Source organism: Lagenorhynchus albirostris, chromosome 18 (assembly GCF_949774975.1).
Source record: "Lagenorhynchus albirostris chromosome 18, mLagAlb1.1, whole genome shotgun sequence".
In the NCBI taxonomy this organism is placed as follows: Eukaryota; Metazoa; Chordata; class Mammalia; order Artiodactyla; family Delphinidae; genus Lagenorhynchus; species Lagenorhynchus albirostris.
The window spans coordinates 50,496,410-50,509,205 of NC_083112.1; the positions used below are offsets into that span (position 1 = coordinate 50,496,410).

General features: G+C 41.2%; 1 protein-coding gene across 1 annotated transcript; it reads left to right on the forward strand.

Moving 5' to 3' along the window:
* The first annotated feature begins 1,274 nt into the window (after nt 1-1,274).
* Nucleotides 1,275-9,950, forward strand: CLN5 (CLN5 intracellular trafficking protein). Its single transcript, XM_060129512.1, has 4 exons — nt 1,275-1,453; nt 4,661-4,826; nt 5,376-5,601; nt 7,871-9,950. Exons 1-4 carry the CDS (start codon nt 1,275-1,277, stop codon nt 8,380-8,382), a joined length of 1,083 nt encoding a protein of 360 aa, XP_059985495.1. The 3' UTR covers nt 8,383-9,950.
* The last annotated feature ends 2,846 nt before the right edge of the window (nt 9,951-12,796 follow it).

The following is a 12,796-nucleotide window of genomic DNA, read 5'->3' on the forward strand; positions in this document are numbered from 1 at the left end:
CCCTCTGGCCACTGCAGTCACCCTGCTCATTCCAACATACTTACAAATACTATGCTGGTTCACTCATGTTGTGGGTGACGTGAAAGCGTTGGAAAGCCCTGGTCTGAGTCCTGCAGGCCGCCCTCTTGTGAAACGAGTGACTGTAAGTGACCATAAGTGACTATAAATGATTATGTGTCTTTAATACACTATTTATTTATTTATTTTTGGCCGCATTGGGTCGTCGTTGCTGTGCGTGGGCTTTCTCTAGTTGCTGTGAGCGGGGGCTTCTCTTCCTTGCAGTGCTCGGGCTTCTCATTGCAGTGGCTTCTCTTGTTGTGGAGCACGGGCTCTAGGCACGCAGGCTCAGTAGTTGTGGCTCGCGGGTTCTAGAGTGCAGGCTGAGTAGTTGTGGCCCACGGGCTTAGCTGCTCTGCAGCATGTGGGATCTTCCCGGACCAGGGCTCGAACCCTTGTCCCCTGCATTGGCAGGCGGATTCTTAACCGCTGCGCCACCAGGAAAGTCCATAATGCACTATTTATAGACATACGTCAACCTCTGTCTATGAGAGCAGGGCAGGCCATGAATGCCTCATCAGAAGCAGGGCAGCTGATCCCATTGTTTTCTTCAGGTGGCTGAAGGGTCAAAGAAGACAGAGTAATGCAGAATGTCCTTCGCAACTGAAGCGGTAGATCCAACAAGGATGAACATTGAGGGGGGAGGTGGGTGGATGTGAGCTACTTGTTAGTGTGGCCACTGTCATCACCGGCTTAGTCAGGTGAGGGCCAGTCACTCCCCCATCATTGTCTTCCTCAGTGCACTCACCTCCCCCATATATTCTCCTTCACTCAAACGTCTGTTGTCTCCTAGTCTGGGCCCGGAGGGATGAGGTAAGAGTTCGGTGCTAGAGAATCCAAAAGAGACCAAAGCTGGACTTTCTGTTTGCTTGCTTGTGGTGACTGTAGCTGGGGGGACGTCAGCAGAAGCTCCAAAGAAGTGGTGACCTTTAAACTGAGACGTGAGGCCGAAAGAACTCGTCATTAAGAGTCAGAGAAAAAGAAGGCCCACGGCCTGTTTGGGCTGCTCGGGGGAACTGGACCAAAGCGCCTTCCGGGTCGTCCTAGTCCAGAAGCCGCCCGCGCTCGGGACGGGCGCGCCGGACGCGCCGGACGCGCCGGACGCGCCGGACAGGGGGTGGAGCCGCCGTCGAGGGCGTGGCTCTGCGCATGCTCTGCTCGCCGGCCCTCCGCCGTCGCGGGGCGCGGGAGGCGCTGCAAGCCTCGGGAATCGCCTCATGGCGCAGGCGGGGAGAGTTGGTCCGGGGGCCTGGGGGCGGCGGTGCGTGGGCGGGGATGTGGCTCCGGTCTGCGCACCTTGGCGCTGGGCCTCCGCGCTGCTCTGGCTGGCGGCGGCGGCGGCGGCAGCGGCGGCGGCGAGCGGCCCCTCCCGGCGCCAGTGGCCGGTGCCTTACAAGTGAGTGCGCTGGCGCGGCGGGGCGGGCGCTCGCGCGCGCGGCCGAAGTTCCCGGGTCAAAGGCGGGGGGGCGGGGAGGGGATTGTGTCCCGGTCGCGCAGTTGTGCGGGGGCGGCGCTCGGCGACCCTGAGGGCGCGGCGTTGAATGAAGTAAGAGAGCTGTTGAGTCGCGGCTGTTTGCTGCGCGCCGCCCTGGGGTCACCTCCTCCCGGGACCCTTGAGCCAGTTACGAGGTGACCTAGACTCAGGGCTGCCCCGAATCGTGGATGAAAAGGGAGTAATGTTATTTCGTCGCGTGACTGTCGGATACAAGTCACTGACAGTTTGAATAGTTTGGGGAGACCTTTAATATCGCATTTATTACCGTGCCATGCCCTGTCATTTAGTTATCTTGAGTGCATAACATTTGCACGTCAAGTGTCCAGTTTACCCAGCTTGCCTGGGTTTGCCTGGGACTTCCCGTTTTTAGCACTAGAAGTCCGGCGACCCGGGAATCCTCCCGGCCCCTCGGTTGGCGACCTCGTTTGTCCACTGTCTTCAGCCTGGAGGTAGGACGCTGGTCATAAGCTGAGGACACGGAGACTGCAGATATGCGAAGCATATTTGAGCCTTTGAACTAGAAGAGTATTTACATGGCCTAATTGTCAGAGATGGCTAAGCAGAGAGAAAGAAAGAAAACATGGTGTCAACATCAGGCAGGGGAAGGGCCAGCAGCTTTTGGAAATGCACAACTATTCTGGATGACGAAATGGTGAGTTGGGAGGCAGGATAACCTAGAGGTCGCGAGTGAGTTCTGGGCTCCGACCACTGCGGATCAAGTCAGGCTCCACCATCACTAGCTGTGTGATCTTGGGAAAGTTGCTCAGTATCTCAGTGTCCACATGTCCTGAGTCAAAAAGTAGGAACAGTAGTTACTTCAGGTTTGTTGGGGGGATTAAATCTAGTAAATGCTAGCCAGCTATTTTCAAACCTGAATACAGTATTGGTGTATTCTGCTCACTAAATGGCTCGCAGTACTTCCTTGTTTTGCTTGATATACATGAAAAGAGAAATTTGAGTTTGAAGCTGGTTTTCTTGAAAGTGTTAATAAAATGTTCAAAAGAAGTGAAAATTTAATATTCAATAAAACAAGGAAGAGATTGGAAATCCAAAACTACTTGATTTAAGGACAAGATATTGACTATGACTTCTTATGTTTCTTTAAAAGTTTGAAGTGTTAAGTACATGCCTTCATCTAATCCCCATCATAAAATTTTAACTTTATTAAGTTCACACTTAAATCATACTTTTGAAATTACCTTTGACCTAAAATAGATTTTGCTGTGGGTAAGTGAAGCCTATATGTAGTTGCCCATTTGCTTAAACCAGGTAAGCACCTGTAAAACAGTTAAGTATATCCAAGACTCGTAAGCTTTTAGGAGGGGTTGTCAATATTTTTGTCTAAATAAAGGTGTTTTTTTTTTGGCTGTACCGCAGGGCTTGCGGGAACTTAGTTCCCTGACCAGGGATTGAACCCAGGCCAAGGCAGTGCAAGAACCGAATCCTAACCACTAGACCACCAGGGAACTCCCTAAATCAAGATTTTAACTCTTTAAATTAGAATAGACATTTTTGTTGATGTGTTAGGATTGTAAAACAATAGATTGGGCTAGAACCTGAGGGAATCTAGGATTCTTAGAGGATAGAGGCAGCTACTTTCTCTTTCATCTTTCTCTCCAGTGAAAGGTGTGTAGTGAGTGTCTGCTGATTTGAAATCACCACAGTCCCTCCTCCCCAGTCCTACTGCCGTGGCCTTCTCAGGCTGCTTCCTTGCTTGTTGTATTATTGCTGTGACCTCCTCACTGCCCTCTCAGCCTTAATTTGGCCTTTCTCCCCACCCTTTTCTAATTCATAAAATGAGGCTTATTTAGAGCAAATTCAGTTATATCACATCTGCTACTTCAGATCCTTTAACTGATCTCCCTCCCGGGCTCAGCCCTCCCCAGCTGTGGCACTCGAGAGGGTGCCCTTCACATTGTCCAGACATACCTCTCGTTTTATTGCACTTCTCAGATACCGCATTTTTTACCAACTGAAGATTTGTGGCAACCTTGTGTGGTCAGATGGTAGTTAGCATTTTTTAGCGGTAAAGTATTTTTTAATTGAGGCACATACAGTATGTTGGGGTTTTTAAGACATAATACTATTGCACGCTGAATAGACCACGGTATGATTTAAACATAACTTTTATATGCACTGGGAAACTAAAAAGCTCGGATGACTCCCTTCCCTTTACAGCGTCATCCGACATATGTGGTGGTCTGGAAGCGACCCACGCTGTCTCCGAGGTGCACCTGAATTAGGGCGAAGTGACAGTCCCTGCCTCCCTCTCCTCTCACCGCTGCTGCCTTGAAGCCTGAACTCCAGTCTTCCTTACCCACTTGAGACTCTTCCAGCGTGTCATGCTTGTCTTAGAGTATTTAGTGTTTTGTTTCCTTTTCCGTACTGACTTCCTAAAGTATTTTAAAAACCTAGGCTAGGCCTTCATCTCTTCCTTTGCCTCCTTACCCCCAGGCATCCCGCAGCAGGTAAAAATGATTTCTCCCTCTTTTGCACCCTCAGGCCTTTGTGTATTTCTTTGTAAGCACTCACCGTGCTGCGCTTCATCACTTGTTTAATGTCTTACCAGCCCTCACCCAGAGCTCCTTGAGGGGAGGAACAGCATTTTAACTTTTGTTTCCCTCCTTTCTAGTATAGTCGTAGATCCTCGATAATATTGGTTGAAGGGGATGTCGGCTAATCCTCAAGAAAATAGAAAATGTGTTCTAATTAATTATGATTATCTTTGAATAATCTTAACATATGGATTGTTTGGGAAGTTCAATATCATTTGAAAGCTATTCCTTTATTCAGTAAATATCTGTCTACTAAATAAGGTGTGGAGCTATAAACATTTTCACGTGTGGTCCGTCTTCAGCATTCTCACAATGGGAGCGGGGAACCAGGAAGCATGCAATTATCAGTTGCTTTCAATGTATCATTTGCTATTAAAGACATCATTGGAGTTTGTTCACAGGATAACATATAAAATGTATACATATACACTATGGCTGAGCTTTGGGTGTTTTTTCTAAAAATGTGATTGACAGTGAAATTAAAATCTGGATTCTACGATGTGCGAGAACCAAATTCCTATTAGAATCTAAGTTGATGATTTTTTTTTGTTAGACGCTTTTCCTTCCGTCCGGAACCAGATCCTTACTGTCAAGCTAAATACACTTTCTGTCCCACTGGCTCCCCTGTCCCAGTGATGAAGGATGATGATGTCATTGAAGTCTTTCGTTTACAAGCCCCAGTGTGGGAATTTAAATATGGAGACCTCCTGGGACACTTGGTAAGGCTGCATCTTGATCTTGTGGCTGGTTAATTAAGTGATTTGATTAAGTGGATTTGAGGGAATAATCTCTATTCAGTCACTAGTTTTAGATTATGTTTATTGGTGTTCCTCTTAGCACATTTTAAATAAGTAGTCCAAAAAAATAATCAGGTTTTATGATCCTGACAATAATCAATGCAATTGCTTTAATCCATTTTAATATTATGGATCCAAATGCAATTCCTGTACCCAGATCCTGGAAAGAAAGAAAGGAGGAGGCCCCGAGCAAGGGGCAAGGCAGGTGGGAATCACTTCTTCACATCCAGTTCCTATTGTGCACACTTTTCCTAGGTTAGCTCACCATTTGAGCCTCTCATCACCTGAGAGGTACACAGACTTCCTTCCTGTGTCTGGGGCATGGAGGCTGCTCAACGTGAGAATAGCAACAGGGAAGGGGAATAACTGGTCTACTCTATATGCAGCTGCGGTATCGCACTTTCTCCCATCTGGCTCCTGAACCAGCGGTTACTTCACAGATGCTTTGATACATGTATGATCTTTACACAGAAAATTATGCACGACGCCATTGGATTCAGGAGTACTTTAACTGAAAAGAACTACACAATGGAATGGTATGAACTTTTCCAGCTTGGAAACTGCACATTTCCCCATCTCCGACCTGAAATGAATGCCCCTTTCTGGTGTAATCAAGGAGCTGCCTGCTTTTTTGAAGGAATTGATGATATTCACTGGAAGGAAAATGGGACGTTAGTTCTAGTAGCAACCATATCAGGTAAGTTTCAAAACTATGGCAGCATTTGATGATTGCATCAATATCCAAAAATGACAGAAATTACTTTCATTGAGGCCTCTCAGTAACGGTCTGCTCTTCAGAGATCAACTTATAAAATACACTTCTGGAATCACTAACCTTTGATCCAAACTATTACTCATGCAAAACTTCACCTTATTTACAGATTATCTTTTCTATTTTCATAATAAAAATAAATGATATAAAGCTGTACAATTAAATTGGACTTTCTAAATAAAATAATAGAGGTAAATCTCTATTTTAGAGGTGACCACCAGTTTGTTCTCTGTATCTGTGGGTCTGTTTCTGTTTTCTTTTGTTTGTTCATTTGTTTTATTTTTTAGATTCTACATACCATATGAAATCATATGGTAATTTGCCTTTCTCTGTCTGACTTACTAAACATAATATCCTCTAGGTCCATCCATGTTGTCACAAATGGCAAGATTTCATTCTTTTTTACGGCTGAATAATATTCCATTGTATGTACATGCCACATTTTCCTTATTCATTCATCCCTCGATGGAAACTTGGGTCATTTCCATGTCTTGGCTATTGTAAATAATGCTGCAGGAAACTTAGGGGTGCTTATATCTTTTCAAGTTAGTGTTTTCTCTTCCTTTGGATAAATGCCCAGGAGTGGAATTGCTGGATCATATGGTAGTTCTATGTTTAATTTTTTGAGGAACCTCCATACTGTTCTCCATAGTGGCTGCACCAATTTACATTCCCATCAATAGTGCACGAGGGTTCCCTTTTCTCCACACCCTCACCAACACTTGTTATTTGGTGTCTTTTTGATGATGGCCATTCTGACAGGTGTGAGGTAATATCTCATTGGGGTTTTGATTTGCAGAACTGGTATCTTTTAAATGTAATCTGGGAATCTTTTAACTATTTATCATGCTGTTTTCTATATTTCTTCCTATTTTCTAATTGATGTGCCCCAAACCATCCAACAATATAAAAGTCCATTTCTCTTTTAGCAATGCTCATTGTGGTAAATAGCTATCCTTCTTTCATTCCAGGCCAGTTCACATCTCTCTTTTCTCCATTTCCACCTACCTCATTATCTACAAAATCTTCCTTCTGACATCAAAGTATGATCATATGAACAAGTGATCACTATTTTCTGTAGAAGAGTTTGCAATATGCTGGTACTTAAATCTTTTAAGTTATCCATCTGCCTTGTGATTAATCCTGTTCATTGACCTTTTTTCACATTACAGAATAGGGTTTTGAAGCATTCATATCTCTTCATTACAAGCAGTGGCTTTTCAAAGTTGAACACTATGAACAGTATCCCCAGCTCTAAGAAAACAGGATTTATATTATTTCACCATTTTAATACCATAAAATTGATAAAAGCAGCTACTCTGTTCATTCTGTAGGGCTTTAAATATTGATTTTATGGACTCAAGCTGGAGTAACCTAAGAAAGATTCACACACAGTGACAAAGTGAAATGTTGGGGCCATGCTGTTTTAGGCCCAGATGTGGTTGCAGCCATGCAGAGTATTTTGTTAACATTTGGAGAGATTCCTCTGGTCTGGTACAAGGTGGTAAGAGAGAGTGTTAGCCATCCTGGAGTCTGTATAATCCATGAACTTGGTCAAAAACATTTCCAGTTTAGTTGATTCACTGGAAGAATTTGTGTAGTGGGTAGAAAGGTTGTAAGTAGTAGCCACAAGTACAGGGAGCAAAGGGAGATACCAGATATTGAAGGTGAATGGGGCACGGTGCTTCCTTCTCAAGTCAAGTAGCTGTTCCTCAGGCAGCCATTCATACCTTGCTTTGCACAGAAAAGCTTCATGTTTCACCTTCCTCAGTTCTTCTTACACTGTCTTTGCCTCATTCACTTTTTCCTCTTCCACAATTTTTCCCTTGCTTCTTTTTTCTCTTTTGCCTCTGAATCCAAGATTTGTTGAGTGGAGTAGAGAAAGAGGGCTTTGGCACATGTACAATTTAGCTTTTGACTGTAGCTTAAATGATTACAGAATTTGTATGTAAGACTCCTCTTTATACACCTATTATATCTAATGTTTAGTTCAGAAATACCTTGTGCCTTGAAAAATGGAACAGTAATTGGCTGAGCTTGGATTCCTCTTGTGAGATGCAGGTTTGGAAATTCAAAAACTGTTGTTTAATCATGTAGTCATGGCCTTGATCTGGCTAGAGCATTTTACTTAAAACTAACATGATTAGCTTTGATGTTCACATAGTGTTGTGTTTTTTTGTTTGTTTTTAACTAGGAGACATATTTAACAAAATGGCAAAGTGGGTAAAACAGGACAATGAAACGGGGATTTATTATGAGACATGGACTGTCCAAGCCAGCCCAGAAAAAGGGGCAGAGACATGGTTTGAATCCTACGACTGTTCCAAATTTGTGTTAAGGACATATAAGAAGTTGGCTGAACTTGGAGCAGACTTCAAGAAGATAGAAACCAACTATACAAGAATATTTCTTTACAGTGGAGAACCTACTTACTTGGGAAATGAAACATCTGTTTTTGGGCCAACAGGAGACAAGACTCTTGCTTTAGCCATAAAAAGATTTTATTGTCCTTTCAAACCACATTTGTCAACTAAAGAGTTTCTTTTGAGTCTCTTGCAAATTTTTGATGCTGTGATTATACACAGACAGTTCTATTTGTTTTATAATTTTGAATATTGGTTTTTACCTATGAAATTCCCTTTTATTAAAATAACATATGAAGAAATCCCTTTACCTAACAGAAACAGAACACTCTCTGGTTTATAAAACCTTAATTCTACTGCTTTTTTTTTCTACTAGCTCATCAGTTTTTCAGGGAGTGGTTTTACATGTGTGGATTTCTTAGGCCTTTCTTCCTTGGGACAGAAAGGTAAAATACACATGGGCAGAATTGCTGCATAATAATATCTCGGGAATTTTTTTGGAAAGAAGCTGAAAACTCTTATTGTGTTGGCCAAAGTGAACCCATTAGGTGATCTTGATTTCAATCTCCAAGGCTTTGTTAATATGGAGAATTATATCATGTCATCAGATATACAGGATCTTTGGACTCAGAATGTGAAATTGTGGATATGGTGTGCCAAAACTAAAAATACTGTCAGTGACATTGTCATGGTGGGAGCTACTTTTTGCAGATATGGTAATTACACTTTCTCATTTAGGTACTTTCTGGTAGTTTTGACACACTTTACAGCCTTTGTAACTTCTAGAGCCAGTCCTAGTAGTTTGATTTTGTTCTATCCACTTAACCTTAAAGAGTAATTGGGACACCACAGCTGGAGTGGTCATGCTTCCAGATGTGGTAAAATCAGTGATAAAGAGCACAAGTTTCTGGCTAGCATTTTAGAACTAGCCAGTAACTGGTATTTTGTGATTTAAGCAACTTATCATTTCCAAACCTTAGTTTCCTTATCTCGAAAATGATTCATCTGTCACGATTGTTGTAAAGACTGAAGCCATGTATAGTTTGGCCTAGTAAGGTCACAGTAAGTGGTAACTATGACGATTAATCAGAGAACAAACTGCCATCATTGATCTTGCCTAATGTGGTTTACAGGCCAGCCTTTCCTGGCTTTGTAATAATCACCCAGACTCTGAGTGGGCAGCATAGTGCTTCTGCGGTTCTTCACACATACGGAACATGGAAGTATCTGACTGCAGGTACATCTGGGTGAACGGGCACCCTTTAACTAACTCCTTCACTGCTTCACACAGTCCCTCCGCCGCCCACTAAAGCTGCCAGCAGTGGAAGAAGGTACACTTCCCAGAGAGAGGGCAGGTTTTTGTCAAGGATCGCCAAGTAGCCGTGCTTCCATTAGGGCCATCAAACAAGGTTTCAAGGTCCTTTAAGTGTCTGATAACTGAACACCTTGTTTCTATTCATGGAAAAAATACCTACCAGTCAGGAAAATGATGAGGCAGAGATCAGAGAAAACAGTCTGTATTTAATATGTAAATGTACCAATTCTATTCAGTTTCTGCCCACATTTGAGTGCTTCCTAAGAGGTTAGTACATTGAGTTCTCATAAAAAGCCTAAGCGTAGGTACTCTTCACGTGACTTAAATGAGGAAATTGAGACTTAGAAAGGTTACGTGACCTTTCCACAGCTACCCACCTAGTGGTAATGGAGCCTCATTTTGAACCAGGTTCTGCTGACTGAATGGGATGCACCAGCAAGCAGGTTTTTCAGTGCTGCTCAAAGTGTGGTCCTCAGACCAGTGCCTGGACCATAAGTTACTAACACCATATGTTCTGGTCTGTGAGGAGGAACTCTTAAAGCAACTTGTTGGACTAATTTTGTTTCTGTTGAATCCAATTAAAAAACAAAACAAAACGGGGGCTTGCACTTTGCTTTTATTTCGTCTAGGAATTTATCACTGTCTTCAAAACTATAGGCACTAAAACGCAGTCTAAAAATAAAAACCCAGCCCTTCAGCACAGATAGCATAAGAAGCACTGCATCATTATGATGCCTGCTGCACAGAGGATGTCTCACCCTCGAGCACAGGGAGAAGTGGCTTTCACTGCCTACAGTTTAGCCTTGTCTACTCATGTTAATAGCGCCACACATTCCTGATTACTTTAACCTCCTTAACCTGCTAGTTGTCTTCAGAATATGTCACAAGAAAACTTGGATCTTTGCACTGGCACCATCTAGTGGCTAAAATCGGGCAATGTCAGCCTCTACGGATTCAGGAAAATTGCTCTGGAAAAGTGTTTTGGATTTCCAGACCTACATTGGGGTAACAAGCAGAAACTCCTATGCCAAGTTTGTATTAACTGTAAATCACAGAACTTGGTTCCATGGCAACAACAAATGAGGACATCCGTACATGGAACTTGAATATTAAAGCAAGAATCTACTAGTTACATTAAAAAGCGTTCATGATTTTCCACTGTTCCTAAGAATACTGATGTGAAGAAATTCTACTGAGAATTTGAGATACAGACTCAGGATACTATAACAGAGTGTGTAGCATTCATATAAGTAAGTACTTCTTAAGAACTTATCAAGCCTATCAGCTATACTTACAAGTTGAAGTAGGGCTTTGAAGCAGAGATGATTCAGGAAAAAGCTTTTAAAATGGTAGCTGGAAAACCAAGACACAAGCCAGGCAGGAATCTGCCAATTAAATTTTGCTGTCCTTTGAACTTCTGTATAACTAACTTAAATGTGATTTCTGTTTTTCTCGTTAAGTTGTAAATGTATAAAATTTCCTCTACAAGAAACCATTAGTTGAAGTCTAAGTTATATTAGGGCTTTAGAATAATCTTATTAATAACTTATTAATTCTGGCTCCATATTAGGTAAGTATACCCACAGTGTGTCATCAGTTGTAGGTACAGGAAAATAGGCAAAAGGTGAAAATAAACTGTAAATATTTGGAACCCTCACTCAATATTGGCTCCTTATTAGAAATCAGAAAAATAAAATAAAAAATCTTAAGACGTCTCATCCAGTTTTATAATCTGCTCTGGTGGCACTTAACGAATTCCCTAGGACTGTATTTCCTTTAAGATGACTTTTTTTTTTTTAAAGAAATTATTGGTATGTTACAAAAACAGCAACGTTCCCAAACCCCACACACGCTTTTCCCCTCAGAGCAAATGAGTTGGCCAAAGTTTGTTTCCAGTATCTTCCTCGTATTTACCCTTTGTTGTCCAAATAGCATCCTGCTTCTTAAACCTACATTTTCTTTTCCCTATTTAAAACAAAACAGCATGGTAATCATATATTCTTTTACTGGACTGATTATTCTAAGGATAAGCTCTTAATTCACTTTGGAGTAAAAGGCTTTGTGTTCTTTTTTATATATCATATGATATGTCCTTTTTTTTAAAGGAAAATTGGGTATCAGCAAGTAGGGAAAATTTTTCTGGCTGCTTGGTAACATTTAAAAACCAGCCCCACAGATAAACTGAGCTGGAATCTGTGCAAAGATTGTGCCCAGCTGTGTATGGGGTAGAGATTACTTTACAGCTTACTAAAGGACCTAGTTCAGGCCTGAGCCTTCTTCATACCAACCCTTGCCTTCTATCCTAAGCTTTTCCATAAATATAAAGAATTCTCCTTTGATTGCAGTAAATTGACTTATCTTTAGTCATGCCTTTTTACTGATAATATTGTTAATAAAATAGCCCAGATTAAGATTACCAAGGTAAACTGAAGTTATTTTATGGAAGCTGGAGATGAAAATAATTTCAATAGTTTAAAAACTATTCTGATTGTACGGATTTATATAAGGTGTTTCTCTCTAAAAATGCTAGCTGGTTTCAAGGATCCTGACTAAGATTTCTATTCCTAAACCATCTGTTTTTTAAATTCTTATTCTAAATGCCTAATCTTGTATCTCAAAAAAGCCACTCTACCATAAATGTTTAATATTAAACATTACATCCATCAGATATGGATTTGAAACTAAAACTATAAATCTGTAAGTTTAACTTGTTTTAAAATCAAATAAGTACATTTGTTAGGGTAGTTTTAAAAAATAATACAACAGCATTAATAACTATCTTTATTCTAAAATTGATAAAAGCATTTAACATATACTTTACAGTATAAACAAGTGCTATGCATTTTGCTTAAGAAGTGACTTAAAGTTTTTCAAGCATTATGTAATTCAATTTGTACAGAAAGTAAATTTCCAAATAAAGCTTTGGTTAGTAGAACTGATTACATACTGTCAAATCCATTTTCCAAAGCTGTTCAAAGAAAAAAGTTTCATCCACTAACACAGGTATTTCTTGTACAAAGTTTTTCACTGTTTAGTAAGAGGGAGGAATATTACAATAATTGCTTTTGATTTCCATGTCTGGACCAGCCTTTTTTCTTCTCATTTATATGCGCTCAGAATACCATCACTTTTGGAAGCATAAATTATGCAGAAAATCACCTTTTTACTTGATTCTTAGGAAGGTAATCTATTTTAAAAACAGATCCGTAAGACTGTTAGCTTCCATATCTACCAAGATGCCTTCTAAGTTTCAAGCACTAATACATCCCACTGGGGGTAAATCACTTCTAATTTCCCTTAGGAGGGTAATATCTACTAGCACTAGTGCTCAGAATCAAGTTTATGTAATATCTAAAAAAAACTAAATACAGCCCCAAACAATATTTTTACAGTTTCTACAATGTATGGATTACCTTTATTCATATGAAAGTAATAAAAATGC